This window comes from Bombina bombina, chromosome 3, assembly GCF_027579735.1.
Source record: "Bombina bombina isolate aBomBom1 chromosome 3, aBomBom1.pri, whole genome shotgun sequence".
Lineage (NCBI taxonomy): Eukaryota > Metazoa > Chordata > Amphibia > Anura > Bombinatoridae > Bombina > Bombina bombina.
The window spans coordinates 1167100060-1167119582 of NC_069501.1; the positions used below are offsets into that span (position 1 = coordinate 1167100060).

Here is a 19523-nt window from a genome sequence, read left to right on the forward strand (position 1 = left end):
ATTCTTTCAGGAGGCTGCTGTCCAGCAGTCTCATAAGCTAAACGAATTATGCTACGAAGCCAAAAAGAAAGAGAGGTAGCGGAAGCTTTTTGACCTCTCCTCTGCCCAGAGTAAATGACAAACAGAGAAGACGTTTGTCGAAATTCCTTAGTTGCCTGTAAGTAAAATTTTAGAGCACGGACTACATCCAGGTTGTGCAGTAGACGTTCCTTCTTTGAAGAAGGATTTGGGCATAAAGAAGGAACAACAATCTCTTGATTGATATTCCTGTTAGTAACTACCTTAGGTAAGAACCCAGGTTTAGTACGCAGGACTACCTTATCCGAATGAAAAATCAAATAAGGAGAATCACAATGTAAGGCTGATAATTCAGAGACTCTTCGAGCCGAGGAAATAGCCATTAAAAATAGAACTTTCCAAGATAACAACTTTATATCAATGGAATGAAGGGGTTCAAACGGAACGCCCTGAAAAACATTAAGAACAAGATTTAGACTCCATGGTGGAGCAACAGTTTTAAACACAGGCTTAATCCTGGTCAAAGCCTGACAAAAAGCCTGGACATCAGGAACTTCTGACAGACGTTTGTGTAACAGAATGGACAGAGCTGAGATCTGTCCCTTTAATGAACTAGCAGATAAACCCTTTTCTAAACCTTCTTGTAGAAAAGACAATATCCTAGGAATCCTAACCTTACTCCAAGAGTAACCTTTGGATTCACACCAATATAGGTATTTACGCCATATCTTATGGTAAATCTTTCTGGTAACAGGTTTCCTAGCCTGTATTAAGGTATCAATAACTGACTCAGAAAACCCACGTCTTGATAAAATCAAGCGTTCAATTTCCAAGCAGTCAGCTTCAGAGAAGTTAGATTTTGATGTTTGAAGGGACCCTGTATCAGAAGGTCCTGTTTCAGAGGTAGAGACCAAGGTGGACAGGATGACATGTCCACCAGGTCTGCATACCAAGTCCTGCGTGGCCACGCAGGTGCTATTAGAATCACTGATGCTCTCTCTTGTTTGATTCTGGCAATCAATCGCGGAAGCAACGGGAAGGGTGGAAACACGTAAGCCATCCTGAAGTCCCAAGGTGCTGTCAGAGCATCTATCAGGACTGCTCCTGGATCCCTGGATCTGGACCCGTAACGAGGAAGCTTGGCGTTCTGTCGAGACGCCATGAGATCTATCTCTGGTTTGCCCCAACGTCGAAGTATTTGGGCAAAGACCTCCGGATGAAGTTCCCACTCCCCCGGATGAAAAGTCTGACGACTTAAGAAATCCGCCTCCCAGTTCTCCACTCCCGGGATGTGGATTGCTGACAGGTGGCAAGAGTGAGACTCTGCCCAGAGAATTATCTTTGATACTTCCATCATAGCTAGGGAGCTTCTTGTCCCTCCCTGATGGTTGATGTAAGCTACAGTCGTGATGTTGTTCGACTGAAACCTGATGAACCCCCGAGTTGTCAACTGGGGCCAAGCCAGGAGGGCATTGAGAACTGCTCTCAATTCCAGAATGTTTATTGGCAGGAGACTCTCCTCCTGACTCCATTGTCCCTGAGCCTTCAGAGAATTCCAGACGGCACCCCAACCTAGAAGGCTGGCGTCTGTTGTTACAATTGTCCAGTCTGGTCTGCTGAATGGCATCCCCCTGGACAGATGTGGCCGAGAAAGCCACCATAGAAGAGAATTTCTGGTCTCTTGATCCAGATTCAGAGAAGGGGATAAGTCTGAGTAATCCCCATTCCACTGACTTAGCATGCACAGTTGCAGTGGTCTGAGGTGTAAGCGTGCAAAGGGTACTATGTCCATTGCCGCTACCATTAAGCCGATTCCCTCCATGCATTGAGCCACTGACGGGTGTTGAATGGAATGAAGGGTGCGGCAAGCACTTTGAAGTCTTGTTAGCCTGTCCTCTGTCAGGTAAATCTTCATTTCTACAGAATCTATAAGAGTCCCCAGGAAGGGAACTCTTGTGAGTGGAACGAGTGAACTTTTCTTTTCGTTCACCTTCCATCCATGTGAACTTAGAAAAGCCAGCACTAACTCTGTATGAGACTTGGCAGTTTGAAAGCTTGAAGCTTGTATCAGAATGTCGTCTAGGTATGGAGCTACCGAGATTCCCCGCGGTCTTAGTACCGCCAGAAGAGCACCCAGAACCTTTGTGAAGATTCTTGGAGCTGTAGCCAATCCGAATGGAAGAGCCACAAACTGGTAATGCCTGTCTAGGAAGGCAAACCTTAGGTACCGATAATGATCTTTGTGAATCGGTATGTGAAGGTAAGTATCTTTTAAATCTACAGTGGTCATGTACTGACCCTCTTGGATCATAGGTAAAATTGTCCGAATAGTCTCCATCTTGAACGATGGAACTCTTAGGAATTTGTTTAGGATCTTTAAGTCCAGGATTGGTCTGAAAGTTCCCTCTTTTTTGGGAACCACAAACAGATTTGAGTAAAACCCCTGTCCCTGTTCCGATCGTGGAACTGGATGGATTACTCCCATTAACAAGAGCTCTTGTACGCAGCGTAGAAACGCCTCTTTCTTTGTCTGGATTGTTGACAATCTTGACAGATGAAATCTCTCTCTTGGAGGAGAGTATTTGAAGTCCAGAAGGTATCCCTGAGATATTATCTCTAGCGCCCAGGGATCCTGAACATCTCTTGCCCAAGCCTGGGCGAAGAGAGAAAGTCTGCCCCCCACTAGATCTGATCCCGGATCGGGGGCCCTCAATTCATGCTGTCTTAGGGGCAGCAGCAGGTTTCCTAGTCTGCTTGCCCTTGTTCCAGGACTGGTTAGGTTTCCAGCCTTGTCTGTAGCGAGCAACAGCTCCTTCCTGTTTTGGTGCAGAGGAAGTTGATGCTGCTCCAGCTTTGAAATTACGAAAGGAACGAAAATTAGACTGTCTAGTCTTGGCTTTGGCTTTGTCCTGAGGCAGGGCATGGCCTTTACCTCCTGTAATGTCAGCGATAATCTCTTTCAACCCGGGCCCGAATAAGGTCTGCCCTTTGAAAGGTATATTAAGCAATTTAGGCTTAGAAGTAACATCAGCTGACCAGGATTTTAGCCACAGCGCCCTGCGTGCCTGAATGGCGAATCCTGAATTCTTCGCCGTAAGTTTAGTAAGATGTACTACGGCCTCCGAAATGAATGAATTAGCTAGTTTAAGGACTCTAAGCCTGTCCGTAATGTCGTCCAGAGTAGCTGAACCAATGTTCTCTTCCAGAGACTCAATCCAGAATGCCGCTGCAGCCGTGATCGGCGCAATGCATGCAAGGGGTTGCAATATAAAACCTTGTTGAACAAACATTTTCTTAAGGTAACCCTCTAACTTTTTATCCATTGGATCTGAAAAAGCACAGCTATCCTCCACCGGGATAGTGGTACGCTTAGCTAAGGTAGAAACTGCTCCCTCCACCTTAGGGACCGTTTGCCATAAGTCCCTTGTGGTGGCGTCTATTGGAAACATTTTTCTAAATATCGGAGGGGGTGAGAACGGCACACCGGGTCTATCCCACTCCTTAGTAACAATTTCAGTAAGTCTCTTAGGTATAGGAAAAACCTCAGTACTCGTCGGTACCGCAAAATATTTATCCAACCTACACATTTTCTCTGGTATTGCAACTGTGTTACAATCATTCAGAGCCGCTAACACCTCCCCTAGTAATACACGGAGGTTTTCCAGTTTAAATTTAAAATTTGAAATATCTGAATCCAGTCTGTTTGGATCAGAACCGTCACCCACAGAATGAAGTTCTCCGTCCTCATGTTCTGCCACCTGTGACGCAGTGTCTGACATGGCCCTAATATTATCAGCGCACTCTGTTCTCACCCCAGAGTGATCACGCTTACCTCTTAGTTCTGGTAATTTAGCCAAAACCTCAGTCATAACAGTAGCCATATCCTGTAATGTGATTTGTAATGGCCGCCCAGATGTACTCGGCGCTACAATATCACGCACCTCCCTCTGAGCGGGAGATGTAGGTACTGACACGTGAGGCGAGTTAGTCGGCATAACTCTCCCCTCGTTGTTTGGTGAAATTTGTTCAATTTGTACAGATTGACTTTTATTTAAAGTAGCATCAATACAGTTAGTACATAAATTTCTATTGGGCTCCACTTTGGCATTGCAACAAATGACACAGGTATCATCCTCTGAATCAGACATGTTTAACACACTAGCAAATAAACTTGCAACTTGGAAATACAATTCAATTAGAATAATATTAAAACGTACTGTGCCTTTACGAAGCACAGAAGATCTATGACAGGTGAAAATTAATAAATTGAAACAGTTATAGCCTCAATCCTTGTAAACAACACAACTTTAGCAAAGGTTTAATCCCATTAGCAAAGATAACAAATTCTGAAAGCAAGAAACAAATTACAGAATAAACGTTTTTTATCTCAGTCAAACTATAATTCTCACAGCTCTGCTGAGAGAAAACAGAATTTATGTTTACCTGATAAATTACTTTCTCCAACGGTGTGTCCGGTCCACGGCGTCATCCTTACTTGTGGGATATTCTCTTCCCCAACAGGAAATGGCAAAGAGCCCAGCAAAGCTGGTCACATGATCCCTCCTAGGCTCCGCCTACCCCAGTCATTCGACCGACGTTAAGGAGGAATATTTGCATAGGAGAAACCATATGATACCGTGGTGACTGTAGTTAAAGAAAATAAATTATCAGACCTGATTAAAAAACCAGGGCGGGCCGTGGACCGGACACACCGTTGGAGAAAGTAATTTATCAGGTAAACATAAATTCTGTTTTCTCCAACATAGGTGTGTCCGGTCCACGGCGTCATCCTTACTTGTGGGAACCAATACCAAAGCTTTAGGACACGGATGAAGGGAGGGAGCAAATCAGGTCACCTAAATGGAAGGCACCATGGCTTGCAAAACCTTTCTCCCAAAAATAGCCTCAGAAGAAGCAAAAGTATCAAACTTGTAAAATTTGGTAAAAGTGTGCAGTGAAGACCAAGTCGCTGCCCTACATATCTGATCAACAGAAGCCTCGTTCTTGAAGGCCCATGTGGAAGCCACAGCCCTAGTGGAATGAGCTGTGATTCTTTCAGGAGGCTGCCGTCCGGCAGTCACATAAGCCAATCTGATGATGCTTTTAATCCAAAAAGAGAGAGAGGTAGAAGTTGCTTTTTGACCTCTCCTTTTACCAGAATAAACAACAAACAAGGAAGATGTTTGTCTAAAATCCTTTGTAGCATCTAAATAGAATTTTAGAGCGCGAACAACATCCAAATTGTGCAACAAACGTTCCTTCTTCGAAACTGGTTTCGGACACAAAGAAGGTACGACTATCTCCTGGTTAATGTTTTTGTTAGAAACAACTTTTGGAAGAAAACCAGGTTTAGTACGTAAAACCACCTTATCTGCATGGAACACCAGATAAGGAGGAGAACACTGCAGAGCAGATAATTCTGAAACTCTTCTAGCAGAAGAAATTGCAACCAAAAACAAAACTTTCCAAGATAATAACTTAATATCAACGGAATGTAAGGGTTCAAACGGAACCCCCTGAAGAACTGAAAGAACTAAGTTGAGACTCCAAGGAGGAGTCAAAGGTTTGTAAACAGGCTTGATTCTAACCAGAGCCTGAACAAAGGCTTGAACATCTGGCACAGCTGCCAGCTTTTTGTGAAGTAACACAGACAAGGCAGAAATCTGTCCCTTCAAGGAACTTGCAGATAATCCTTTCTCCAATCCTTCTTGAAGAAAGGATAGAATCTTAGGAATCTTTACCTTGTCCCAAGGGAATCCTTTAGATTCACACCAACAGATATATTTTTTCCATATTTTGTGGTAAATTTTTCTAGTTACAGGCTTTCTGGCCTGAACAAGAGTATCAATAACAGAATCTGAGAACCCTCGTTTTGATAAAATCAAGCGTTCAATCTCCAAGCAGTCAGCTGGAGTGAGATCAGATTCGGATGTTCGAACGGACCTTGAACAAGAAGGTCTCGTCTCAAAGGTAGCTTCCATGGTGGAGCCGATGACATATTCACCAGATCTGCATACCAAGTCCTGCGTGGCCACGCAGGAGCTATCAAGATCACCGACGCCCTCTCTTGATTGATCCTGGCTACCAGCCTGGGGATGAGAGGAAACGGCGGGAATACATAAGCTAGTTTGAAGGTCCAAGGTGCTACTAGTGCATCTACTAGAGTCGCCTTGGGATCCCTGGATCTGGACCCGTAGCAAGGAACCTTGAAGTTCTGACGAGAGGCCATCAGATCCATGTCTGGAATGCCCCACAGTTGAGTAATTTGGGCAAAGATTTCCGGATGGAGTTCCCACTCCCCCGGATGTAATGTCTGACGACTCAGAAAATCCGCTTCCCAATTTTCCACTCCTGGGATGTGGATTGCAGATAGGTGGCAGGAGTGAGTCTCCGCCCATTGAATGATTTTGGTCACTTCTTCCATCGCCAGGGAACTCCTTGTTCCCCCCTGATGGTTGATGTACGCAACAGTCGTCATGTTGTCTGATTGAAACCGTATGAACTTGGCCTTTGCTAGCTGAGGCCAAGCCTTGAGAGCATTGAATATCGCTCTCAGTTCCAGAATATTTATCGGTAGAAGAGATTCTTCCCGAGACCAAAGACCCTGAGCTTTCAGGGGTCCCCAGACCGCGCCCCAGCCCATCAGACTGGCGTCGGTCGTGACAATGACCCACTCTGGTCTGCGGAAGGTCATCCCTTGTGACAGGTTGTCCAGGGACAGCCACCAACGGAGTGAGTCTCTGGTCCTCTGATTTACTTGTATCTTCGGAGACAAGTCTGTATAGTCCCCATTCCACTGACTGAGCATGCACAGTTGTAATGGTCTTAGATGAATGCGCGCAAAAGGAACTATGTCCATTGCCGCTACCATCAAACCTATTACTTCCATGCACTGCGCTATGGAAGGAAGAGGAACGGAATGAAGTGTTTGACAAGAGTTTAGAAGTTTTGTTTTTCTGGCCTCTGTCAGAAAAATCCTCATTTCTAAGGAGTCTATTATTGTTCCCAAGAAGGGAACCCTTGTCGACGGAGATAGAGAACTCTTTTCCACGTTCACTTTCCATCCGTGAGATCTGAGAAAGGCCAGGACTATGTCCGTGTGAGCCTTTGCTTGAGGAAGGGACGACGCTTGAATCAGAATGTCGTCCAAGTAAGGAACTACTGCAATGCCCCTTGGTCTTAGTACCGCTAGAAGGGACCCTAGTACCTTTGTGAAAATCCTTGGAGCAGTGGCTAATCCGAAAGGAAGCGCCACGAACTGGTAATGTTTGTCCAGGAATGTGAACCTTAGGAACCGATGATGTTCCTTGTGGATAGGAATATGTAGATACGCATCCTTTAAATCCACCGTGGTCATGAATTGACCTTCCTGGATGGAAGGAAGAATTGTTCGAATGGTTTCCATTTTGAACGATGGAACCTTGAGAAACTCGTTTAAGATCTTGAGATCTAAGATTGGTCTGAACGTTCCCTCTTTTTTGGGAACTATGAACAGATTGGAGTAGAACCCCATCCCTTGTTCTCCTAATGGAACAGGATGAATCACTCCCATTTTTAACAGGTCTTCTACACAATGTAAGAATGCCTGTCTCTTTATATGGTCTGAAGACAATTGAGACCTGTGGAACCTCCCCCTTGGGGGAAGCCCCTTGAATTCCAGAAGATAACCTTGGGAGACTATTTCTAGTGCCCAAGGATCCAGAACATCTCTTGCCCAAGCCTGAGCAAATAGAGAGAGTCTGCCCCCCACCAGATCCGGTCCCGGATCGGGGGCCAACATTTCATGCTGTCTTGGTAGCAGTGGCAGGTTTCTTGGCCTGCTTTCCCTTGTTCCAGCCTTGCATTGGTCTCCAGGCTGGCTTGGCTTGAGAAGTATTACCCTCTTGCTTAGAGGACGTAGCACTTGGGGCTGGTCCGTTTCTACGAAAGGGACGAAAATTAGGTTTATTTTTGGCCTTGAAAGACCTATCCTGAGGAAGGGCGTGGCCCTTACCCCCAGTGATATCAGAGATAATCTCTTTCAAGTCAGGGCCAAACAGCGTTTTCCCCTTGAAAGGAATGTTAAGTAGTTTGTTCTTGGAAGACGCATCCGCTGACCAAGATTTCAACCAAAGCGCTCTGCGCGCCACAATAGCAAACCCAGAATTTTTCGCCGCTAACCTAGCCAATTGCAAAGTGGCGTCTAGGGTGAAAGAATTGGCCAATTTGAGAGCACGGATTCTGTCCATAATCTCCTCATAAGGAGGAGAATCACTATCGATCGCCTTTACTAGCTCATCGAACCAGAAACACGCGGCTGTAGTGACAGGGACAATGCATGAAATTGGTTGTAGAAGGTAACCTTGCTGAACAAACATCTTTTTAAGCAAACCTTCTAATTTTTTATCCATAGGATCTTTGAAAGCACAACTATCTTCTATGGGTATAGTGGTGCGTTTGTTTAAAGTAGAAACCGCTCCCTCGACCTTGGGGACTGTCTGCCATAAGTCCTTTCTGGGGTCGACCATAGGAAACAATTTTTTAAATATGGGGGGAGGGACGAAAGGTATACCGGGCCTTTCCCATTCTTTATTTACAATGTCCGCCACCCGCTTGGGTATAGGAAAAGCTTCTGGGAGCCCCGGGACCTCTAGGAACTTGTCCATTTTACATAGTTTCTCTGGGATGATCAAATTCTCACAATCATCCAGAGTGGATAATACCTCCTTAAGCAGAGCGCGGAGATGTTCCAACTTAAATTTAAATGTAATCACATCGGGTTCAGCTTGTTGAGAAATTTTCCCTGAATCTGAAATTTCTCCCTCAGACAAAACCTCCCTGGCCCCCTCAGACTGGTGTAGGGGCATTTCAGAACCATTATCATCAGCGTCCCCATGCTCTTCAGTATCTAAAACAGAGCAGTCACGCTTGCGCTGATAAGTGGGCATTTTGGCTAAAATGTTTTTGATAGAATTATCCATTACAGCCGTTAATTGTTGCATAGTAAGGAGTATTGGCGCGCTAGATGTACTAGGGGCCTCCTGAGTGGGCAAGACTGGTGTAGACGAAGGAGGGAATGATGCAGTACCATGCTTACTCCCCTCACTTGAGGAATCATCTTGGGCATCATTTTCAGTGTCACATAAATCACATCTATTTAAATGAGAAGGAACCTTGGCTTCCCCACATTCAGAACACAGTCTATCTGGTAGTTCAGACATGTTAAACAGGCATAAACTAACAAAGTACAAAAAACGTTTTAAAATAAAACCGTTACTGTCACTTTAAATTTTAAACTGAACACACTTTATTACTGCAATTGCGAAAAAGTATGAAGGAATTGTTCAAAATTCACCAAAATTTCACCACAGTGTCTTAAAGCCTTAAAAGTATTGCACACCAAATTTGGAAGCTTTAACCCTTAAAATAACGGAACCGGAGCCGTTTTTATCTTTAACCCCTTTACAGTCCCTGGTATCTGCTTTGCTGAGACCCAACCAAGCCCAAAGGGGAATACGATACCAAATGACGCCTTCAGAAAGTCTTTTCTATGTATCAGAGCTCCTCACACATGCGACTGCATGTCATGCTTCTCAAAAACAAGTGCGCAATACCGGCGCGAAAATGAGGCTCTGCCTATGATTAGGGAAAGCCCCTAGAGAATAAGGTGTCTAAAACAGTGCCTGCCGATATTATTTTACAAAAATACCCAGATTAAATGATTCCTCAAGGCTAAATATGTGTATATATGAATCGATTTAGCCCAGAAAATGTCTACAGTCTTAATAAGCCCTTGTGAAGCCCTTATTTACTGTCTGAATAAAAATGGCTTACCGGATCCCATAGGGAAAATGACAGCTTCCAGCATTACATCGTCTTGTTAGAATGTGTCATACCTCAAGCAGCAAAAGACTGCTCACTGTTCCCCCAACTGAAGTTAATTCCTCTCAACAGTCCTGTGTGGAACAGCCATGGATTTTAGTAACGGTTGCTAAAATCATTTTCCTCTTACAAACAGAAATCTTCATCTCTTTTCTGTTTCAGAGTAAATAGTACATACCAGCACTATTTTAAAATAACAAACTCTTGATTGAATAAAAAAAACTACAGTTAAACACTAAAAAACTCTAAGCCATCTCCGTGGAGATGTTGCCTGTACAACGGCAAAGAGAATGACTGGGGTAGGTGGAGCCTAGGAGGGATCATGTGACCAGCTTTGCTGGGCTCTTTGCCATTTCCTGTTGGGGAAGAGAATATCCCACAAGTAAGGATGACGCCGTGGACCGGACACACCTATGTTGGAGAAATTACCTCCCTCAAAATAAGTTTTGAAGACCCCTGAGCTCTGTAGAGATGAACCGGATCATGCAGGGAATACAATGAGTTGCTGACTGAAATATTTGATGCAGTAAAAGCGCCAAAAAAACGGCCCCTCCCCCTCACACACAGCAGTGAGGGAGAACAGAAACTGTCAGAAAAACAGATTAAGCAACTGCCAAGTGGAAAAATAGTGCCCAAACATTTATTCACTCAGTACCTCAGTAAATGAAAACGATTTTACATTCCAGCAAAAACGTTAAACATAATCTCTAGTTATTAAACAGCTTTATGTATTTCTTACAGTGTAATTCTAGTGAAGTACCATTCCCCAGAATACTGAAGTGTAAAGTATACATACATGACATTATATCGGTATGGCAGGATTTTCTCATCAATTCCATTGTCAGAAAATAAAAACTGCTACATACCTCTATGCAGATTCATCTGCCCGCTGTCCCCTGATCTGAAGTTTACCTCTCCTCAGATGGCCGAGAAACAGCAATGTGATCTTAACTACTCCGGCTAAAATCATAACAAAAACTCTGGTAGATTCTTCTTCAAACTCTGCCAGAGAGATAATAACACACTCCGGTGCTATTTTAAAATAACAAACTTTTGATTGAAGATATAAAACTAAGTATAATCACCATAGTCCTCTCACACATCCTATCTAGTCGTTGGGTGCAAGAGAATGACTGGGAGTGACGTAGAGGGGAGGAGCTATATGCAGCTCTGCTGGGTGAATCCTCTTGCACTTCCTGTTGGGGAGGAGTAATATCCCAGAAGTAATGATGACCCGTGGACTGATCACACTTAACAGAAGAAAAGTAAATTTGAAAGTTTGCTCTATAAAATCATGCAATTTAAAGGGCCACTAAACCCAAAATCTTTCTCTCATGATTCAGATAGAGAATACAAATTTAAACAATATTACAATTTACTTCTATTATTTATTTTGCTTCATTTTTTAGATATCCTTAGTTGAAGAAAAAGCAATGCACATGGGTGAGCCAATCACACGAGGCTTCTATGTGCAGCAACCAATCAGCAGCTACTGAGCCTATCTAGATATGCTTTTCAGCAAAGAATATCAAGAGAATAAAACAAATTAGATAATAGAAGTAAATTAGAAAGATGTTTAAAATTGCATGTTCTTTCTAAATCATGAAAGAAAAAATGTGGGTTTCATGTCCCTTTAAGGTAAGAAAAATGACATTAAAAAGCATGTAATGTTAATAATAGGTCTTGTTTTACCTAACTGTATCCACCGTCCTGTTGTTGATGAGAGCACCTTCAGTTGGGAAACGACATTTGGATCTTGGAAAAAAGCCTGGAGTTATAAATGAACAGTTAGTTAGAATAACTAAAACAATAATCAATTAATTAATTACAAAATTAACCTAGGCTGACAGCGTATAACAAGTGTCTACCTACAAATTGTTAGCTGTATATAACATTTAAAGGGATATGAAACCCCAAAAATGTCTTTTGTGAATGAAATGGAGAAAGCAATTTTAAACAACTTTCTAATTTACTTCTATACTCATTTTTTCTTGATTCTCTTGGTATCTTTTCATGCAATGCATTGACGTAAGCTTAGGAGCCTGCCCATGTCTGGATCACTATATGGCAGCAGTTTTGCAAGAATGCTATCCATTTGCAAAAACACTAGATAGCAGCACCATTTCCTGTCATGTAGTGCTTTAGACACCTACCTAGATATCCCTTCAACAAAGAATACCATGTGAACGAAGGAAATTTGATAATAGAAGTAAATTGGAATCTATTTATTTTAGAATCACAAAAGAAAATGTTGGGATTTAATATCCCTCTAATATACAAAGGACAACAAGGTAATGATGCAATTTCCTAAGATTTTTTTACAGTAAAATTACTGTCATATGAAGATATGTGTTTCTAAAGCCTAAACAATTAATTTATTTTGGTAACTCTTAGCTTTACAAAAAATAATGCAAAACCAATAGCTGAACATAAATCAGTTAAGATCAGATTCCTTAAGTACTTTACATTATTAACCCCATTAAGGACCACAGCACTTTTCCATTTTCTGTCCGTTTGGGACCAGGGCTATTTTTACATTTTTAAGTGTTTGTGTTTAGCTGTAATTTTCCTCTTACTCATTTACTGTACCCACACATATTACATACCATTTTTCTCGCCATTAAATTGACTTTCAAAATATACCATTTTTTATCATATCTTATAATTTACTATAACATTTTTTATAAAATATGATGAAAAAATTGAAAAACACACACTTTTTCTAACTTTGACCCCCAAAATCTGTTACACATCTACCACCACCAAAAAACACCCAAGGTAAATAGTTTAAACATTTTGTCCTGAGTTTAGAAATACCAAATGATTACATGTTCTTTGCTTTTTTTGCAAGTTATAGGGCCATAAATACAAGTATCAAACCACTTTTTTTCAAAATTAGCGCTAGTTACATTGGGACACTGATATCTTTCAGGAATCCCTGAATATCCCTTGACATGTATATATATTTTTTTTTTAGAAGACATCCCAAAGTATTGATCTAGGCCCATTTTGGTATATTTCATGCCACTATTTCACCGCCAAATGCAATCAAATACAAAAAAAACTTTAAATTTTTCACAATTTTAGGTTTCTCACTGAAATTATTTACAAACAACTTGTGCAAATATGGCATAAATGGTTGTAAATGCTTCTCTGGGATCCCCTTTGTTCAGAAATAGCAGACATATATAGCTTTGGCATTACTTTTTGGTAATTAGAAGGCCGCTAAATGCCGCTGCGCATCACGTGTATTATGCCCAGAAGCTTGTAGGGTTAACTTGAGCTTTAGTGTAGTGTAGTAGACAACCCAAAGTATTCATCTAAGCCCATTTTGGTATATTTCATGCCACCATTTCACCGCCAAATGCGATCAAATAAAAAAATCGTTCACTTTTTCACTAACTTTGGGTTTCTCACTGAAATTATTTACAAACAGCTTGTGCAATTATGGCACAAATTGTTGTAAATGCTTCTCTGGGATCACCTTTGTTCAGAAATAGCAGACATATATGGGTTTGCTTTTTTGTTAATTAGAAGGCCGCTAAATGCCGCTGCGCATCACATGTGTATTATGTCTAGCAGTGAAGGCGTTAAATAGATATCTTGCAGAGTTAATTTAAGCTTTAGTGTAGAGATCAGACTCCTCCCTCCCAAACAGCTCTCTTCCCTTGCCCACCCCACAATTATCCCCGCCATCTTAAGTACTGGCAGAAAGTCTGCCAGTACTAAAATAATAGGTATCTTTTATTATTTTTTTTAGCATATTTACATATGCTGCTGTGTAAGATCCCAACCTTCCTGATTCCCATGCCCCAAACAGCTCTCTAACCCTCCCTCTCTACCTTATTGGGAGCCATCTTGGGTACTGGCAGCTGTCTTCCAGTATCCAGTTTACAATAAAATAGATTTTTTTTTAATTTTTTTTTTACTGTAGTGTACCTACCCCCCACCAAAGACCAACCTCCCAGATCCCTTAGATCATTTTTATATGCATTCCCTCCCCCCTTTCTCCCACTTATTAACCCCTTAATGACCGAGGACGTGCAGGGTACGTCCTCAAAAAAAAGGCAGTTAACGCCTGAGGACGTACCCTGCACGTCCTCGGTGTGGAAAGCAGCTGGAAGCGATTCTGCTCGCTTCCAGCTGCTTTCCGGTTATTGCAGTGATGCCTCGATATGGAGGCATCCTGCAATAACCATGTATGGCCATCCGATGCAGAGAGAGCCACTCTGTGGCCCTCTCTGCACCGGACATCGATGGCCGGTATCGTTGGTGGGTGGGAGCCGACGTGGGAGGCGGGTGGCGGCCATCGATGGGTCCAGTGATGTGGAGGGGGGCGGGATCGTGGGCGGGGATGACCCGGGGGCGCGCACGGGAGCGCGCGCGTGCACGATAGGGAGGGGGCGGGCGCGTGCACGGGAGGGAGCGGGTGGGAACCGCTACACTACAGAAAATATGCACCATAGGATTTGCTCATCAGTGTTCTATAACATAAAAATAATCAAAATAAAAAGCGGAATCCGGGGGTGTTTACTTAGTATGTGGGAGGGAAGCTACACTACAGAAAAAAAAATGGGGAAAAATAAAAAAAAACAACCTTTTTTTCTGCAAATTGGGTACTGGCAGATAGCTGCCAGTACCCAAGATGGCCCCCAAAAAGGCAACGGGGGATGGTTAGAGAGAAGTTGGCGGGGGGATCAGGGAGGTTGGGGGCTAAGGGGGATCCTAAACAGCAGCATATGTAAATATGCTATACAATTTTTTAAAAAAAAAACAAAGATTCCCTTTATTTTTGTACTGGCAGACATTCTGCCAGTACTTAAGATGGCGGGGAAAATTGTGGGGTGGGGGAGGGAAGGGAGCTGTTTGGGAGGGATCAGGGGGTGTGATGTGTCAGGTGGGAGGCTGATCTCTACACTAAAGCTAAAATTAACCCTGCAAGCTCCCTACAAGCTACCTAATTAACCCCTTCACTGCTAGACATAATACACGTGTGATGTGCAGCGGCATTTAGCGGCCTTCTAATTACCAAAAAGCAACGCCAAAGTCATATATGTCTGCTATTTCTGAACAAAGGGGATCCCAGAGAAGCATTGACAACCATTTGTGACATAATTGCTCAAGCTGCTTGTAAATGATTTCAGTGAGAAACCTAAAATTGTGAAAAATTTAACGTTTTTTTTAATTTGATCGCATCTGGCGGTGAAATGGTGGCATGAAATATACCAAAATGGGCCTAGATCAATACTTTGGGTTGTCTACTACACTACACTAAAGCTAAAATTAACCCTAGACGCTCCCTACATGCTCCCTAATTAACCCCTTCACTGCTGGGCATAATACACTTGTGGTGCGCAGTGGCATTTAGCGTCCTTCTAATTACCAAAAAGCAACAACAAAAGCCATACATGTCTGCTATTTCTGAACAAAGGGGATCTCAGAGAATAATTTACAACCATTTATGCCATAATTGCACAAGTTGTTTGTAAATAATTTCAGTGAGAAACCTAAAGTTTGTCAAAAAAATTGTGAAAAAGTGAACGATTTTCTTTATTTGATTGCATTTGGCGGTGAAATGGTGGCATGAAATATACCAAAATGGGCCTAGATCAATACTTTGGGGTGTCTTCTAAAAAAAAATATATACATGTTAAGGGATTTTCAGGGATTCCTGAAAGATATCAGTGTCCCAATGTAACTAGCGCTAATTTTGAAAAAAAAGTGGTTTGGAAATAGCAAAGTGCTACTTGTATTTATTGCCTTATAACTTACAAAAAAAGCAAAGAACATGTAAACATTGGGTATTTCTAAACTCAGGACAAAATTTAGAAACTATTTAGCATGGGTGTTTTTTGGTGGTTGTAGATGTGTAACAGATTTTGGGGGTCAAAGTTAGAAAAAGTGTGTTTTTTTTCCATTTTTTCCTCATATTATATAATTTTTTTTTATAGTAAATTATAAGATATGATGAAAATAATGGTATCTTTAAAAAGTCCACTTAATGGCGAGAAAAACGGTATATAATATGTGTGGGTACAGTAAATGAGTAAGAGGAAAATTACAGCTAAACACAAACACTGCAGAAATGTAAAAATAGCCTTGGTCCCAAACGGCCAGAAAATGGAAAAGTGCTGCGGTCATTAAGGGGTTAACATTAAATGTTTCTGTAGTGTAGCGGTTCCCACCCGCTCCCTGCCCGTCCACCGCTTTCCAAGACGACGACGTATGCCGTACGTCCTCGGTCGTTAACTGTATTTTTTTTAGGACGTACGGTCCTTAAAGGGACAGTCTACTCCAAAAAAAATCTTATTTAAAAAGATAGATAATCCCTTTATTACCCATTCCCCGGTTTTGCATAACCAACACAGTTATATTAATACACTTTTTACCTCTGTGATTAACTTGTATCTAAGCCTCTGCAGACAGCCTCCTTATCTAAGTGCCTTTGACAGACATGCAGTGTAGTCAATCAGTGAAGATTCCTAAATAACTTCACGGGAGTGACACATGTGAACTAGCACAGTCTAACTGTGAAAAACTTTCAAATGCTCTGAGCTAGGAGGCGGTTTTCAACTGTTTAGAAATCAGTTTGAGCCTAGCTAGGTTTAGCTTTTCAAAAATACCACCAAGGGAACAAAGCAAATTTGATGATAAAAGTAAATTGGAAAGTTGTTTAAAATTGCATGCCCTATCTGAATCATGAAAGTTTAGTTTTGACTTTACTGTCCCTTTAAGGGGTTAAATTCCAAGACAAGTTAAACAATCTACAAATCTGGAATTCCAAAATCCAATCTTATAAAATCCAAACTTTTTAATTTATATATTTAATTACTATTTTTCCCCACCTATAAGTCACAATCTTCTCTGCCTGTGTCTTTGGTTTGTTTTTTTGTGTTCTAAAATGCAAATAATAATTTGTATTTATTAGGGCTGCACGATTAATCGCGGATGCGGTTTTAAACCGCAATAAATCGCAGCAGTTTTAAAACCGCGAGAGTACGCTATTTGAAAAACAAACAAAACTTCAGCTCGTCATGAAACCGGAGGCGGAGAGGGAGGATGAGAGGCGGACCAGTGTGCGGCCGTGGGTGGACCTGAGAATGCCCGCGAAACAGCCATTTTGGAAGAGATTGAAGAGTGTGTGGGAGTCAGCTGGCGGTGGTCAAGCGGTGGTGTGGCGGTGGGACAGCTCAAAGTTGTGAGCAATAAAGTGAATATTGTAAAAAAACTTTAAAGTGCCTTACTGATTTATTTATTATTTATTCTTTTTTAACTTCTGTGACGCATAACATTGAGATGATTACATATTACAATAATACAGTATATTTTATTTATAAATGTTCATTAACGGTTGCTTGTAGGATGTATTGTGAAATGAATTGTAAAATATAACATATTCAACATGATGTTACCAAAATATATATAAATAATATCTAGTACGTACTGCTTTATCTCGATTATCTATCTAGTAGATATAGAGGATGAATGATATATAGAGTTACTTAGTACTTACTAGAAAGATAGATGATAAATGTAATATTTTTATTATTTATATCTATTTAACCCTTTCATGACATAGGCAATTGTTCAAGTTCTGAAAGTAAACGAAACCTTGAATTTCAGCTATATGTCTTTTCAACCATAATTTACCCCTTTCACATTAAGTGCACCCACACTAATTATATATTGTTTTTTAGAGGACAGATAGGGCTTTCTTTTGGCATAAAAGATTTATTTCTCAACTATAATTTTATATAAAAAAAATCAAAGTAAGTGTGAGAAATTAAGAAATTTGAAGCTTTCCAAATGATTTTATTGTGAATATCATCATCCTGATATATGTTACTGCAATAAAACACCCATACTTGTGTTAAGCGATGTCCCATGAGTATAACGATACCCCCCATGTACAGGTTTTCTGAGTTTTCTGGAATTTACAAGGCCCAACATACGGCCCTACCCATTTACATAGAAATCTGGCACATTCATTTTCTGGGCTTAAGTTGCCTTTCATACATTATAGCAGCCCAGGAATGAAAATGACCCCATCATGGCATACCATTTACAAAAGTAGACACCCTAGGGTATTCCAAAAGGGCCATGTCACGTCTTTTTGTGAAGCCCCTTAGTCACAACACCTGGCCAAATGTAGTGGTCATTTATGTTGTATGCGTTTTTTACACAAACACTGCACTTTGGCTGTTTCTGTCATCAAGCTTTTATGTTTTACTGCTATAAAACACACATATTTGTGTTTGTCAATGTCCTACGAGTACAACAGTACCCCCCATGTACAGGTTTCACGGGGTTTACAGGAGTTACTGGGCCAAATATGGGGTCTGCCCATTTCAGTCTTTATGCATGGAAATTTGGCACCTTAATTTTCTGTGCCTATGTCCTCTTTGAGACATTATAGCAGCCCATGAATGAAAATTACCCCATCATGGCATACCATTTTCAAAAGAAGACACCCTAGGGTATTCCAAAAGGGCCATTTCACATCTTTTTGTGAAGCCCCTTAGGCATAACATCTGGCCAAATGTAGTGCTCATTTATTTTTAATGCGTTTTTTTTCACAAACACTGCACTTTGGCTGTTTCTGTCATCAAGCTTTTATGTTTTACTGCTATAAAACACACATATTAGTGTTTGTCAAGGTCCTACAAGTAAAACAGTACCCCCCATGTACAGGTTTTATGGGGTTTACAGAAGTTACAGGGCCAAATATGGGGTCTGCCCATTTCAGTTTTTATGCATGGAAATTTGGCACCTTAATTTTCTGTGCCTATGTCCACTTTGAGACATTATAGCAGCCCAGGAATGAAAATTACCCCATCATGGCATACCATTTTCAAAAGAAGACACCCTAGGGTATTCCAAAAGGCCCATGTCACATCTTTTTGTGAAGCCCCTTAGTCACAACACCTGGCCAAATGTAATGGTGATTTTTTTTTCATGCGTTTTTTGCACAAACACTGCACTTTGGCTGTCTCTGTCATCAACCTTTTATGTTTTGCTGCTATAAAACACACATATTAGTGTTTGTCAAGGTCCTACGAGTAAAACAGTACCCCCCATGTACAGGTTTTATGGGGTTTACAGAAGTTACAGGGCCAAATATGGGGTCTGCCCATTTCAGTTTTTATGCATGGAAATTTGGCACCTTAATTTTCTGTGCCTATGTCCTCTTTAAGACGTTATAGCAGCCCAGGAATGAAAATTACCCCATCATGGCATACCATTTTCAAAAGAAGACACCCTAGGGTATTCCAAAAGGCCCATGTCACATCTTTTTGTGAAGCCCCTTAGTCACAACACCTGGCCAAATGTAATGGTGATTTTTTTTGCATGCGTTTTTTGCACAAACACTGCATTTTGGCTGTCTCTGTCATCAACCTTTTATGTTTTGCTGCTATAAAACACACATATTAGTGTTTGTCAAGGTCCTACGAGTAAAACAGTACCCCCCATGTACAGGTTTTATGGGGTTTACAGAAGTTACAGGGCCAAATATGGGGTCTGCCCATTTCAGTTTTTATGCATGGAAATTTGGCACCTTAATTTTCTGTGCCTATGTCCTCTTTGAGACATTATAGCAGCCCAGGAATGAAAATTACCCCATCATGGCATACCATTTTCAAAAG

At 41.4% G+C, this 19523-nt stretch overlaps 1 protein-coding gene across 1 annotated transcript in view; it reads right to left on the bottom strand.

Annotated features, from left to right (window-relative positions):
- The window catches only part of CFAP300 (cilia and flagella associated protein 300), a 209186-nt gene that overhangs the window by 126463 nt on the left and 63200 nt on the right, over positions 1-19523 (bottom strand). Inside the window, exon 3 of the mRNA XM_053708586.1 lies at positions 11572-11647. Within this exon, the coding sequence (XP_053564561.1) occupies positions 11572-11647 (76 nt within the window). The remainder of the gene's footprint in view (positions 1-11571; positions 11648-19523) is intronic.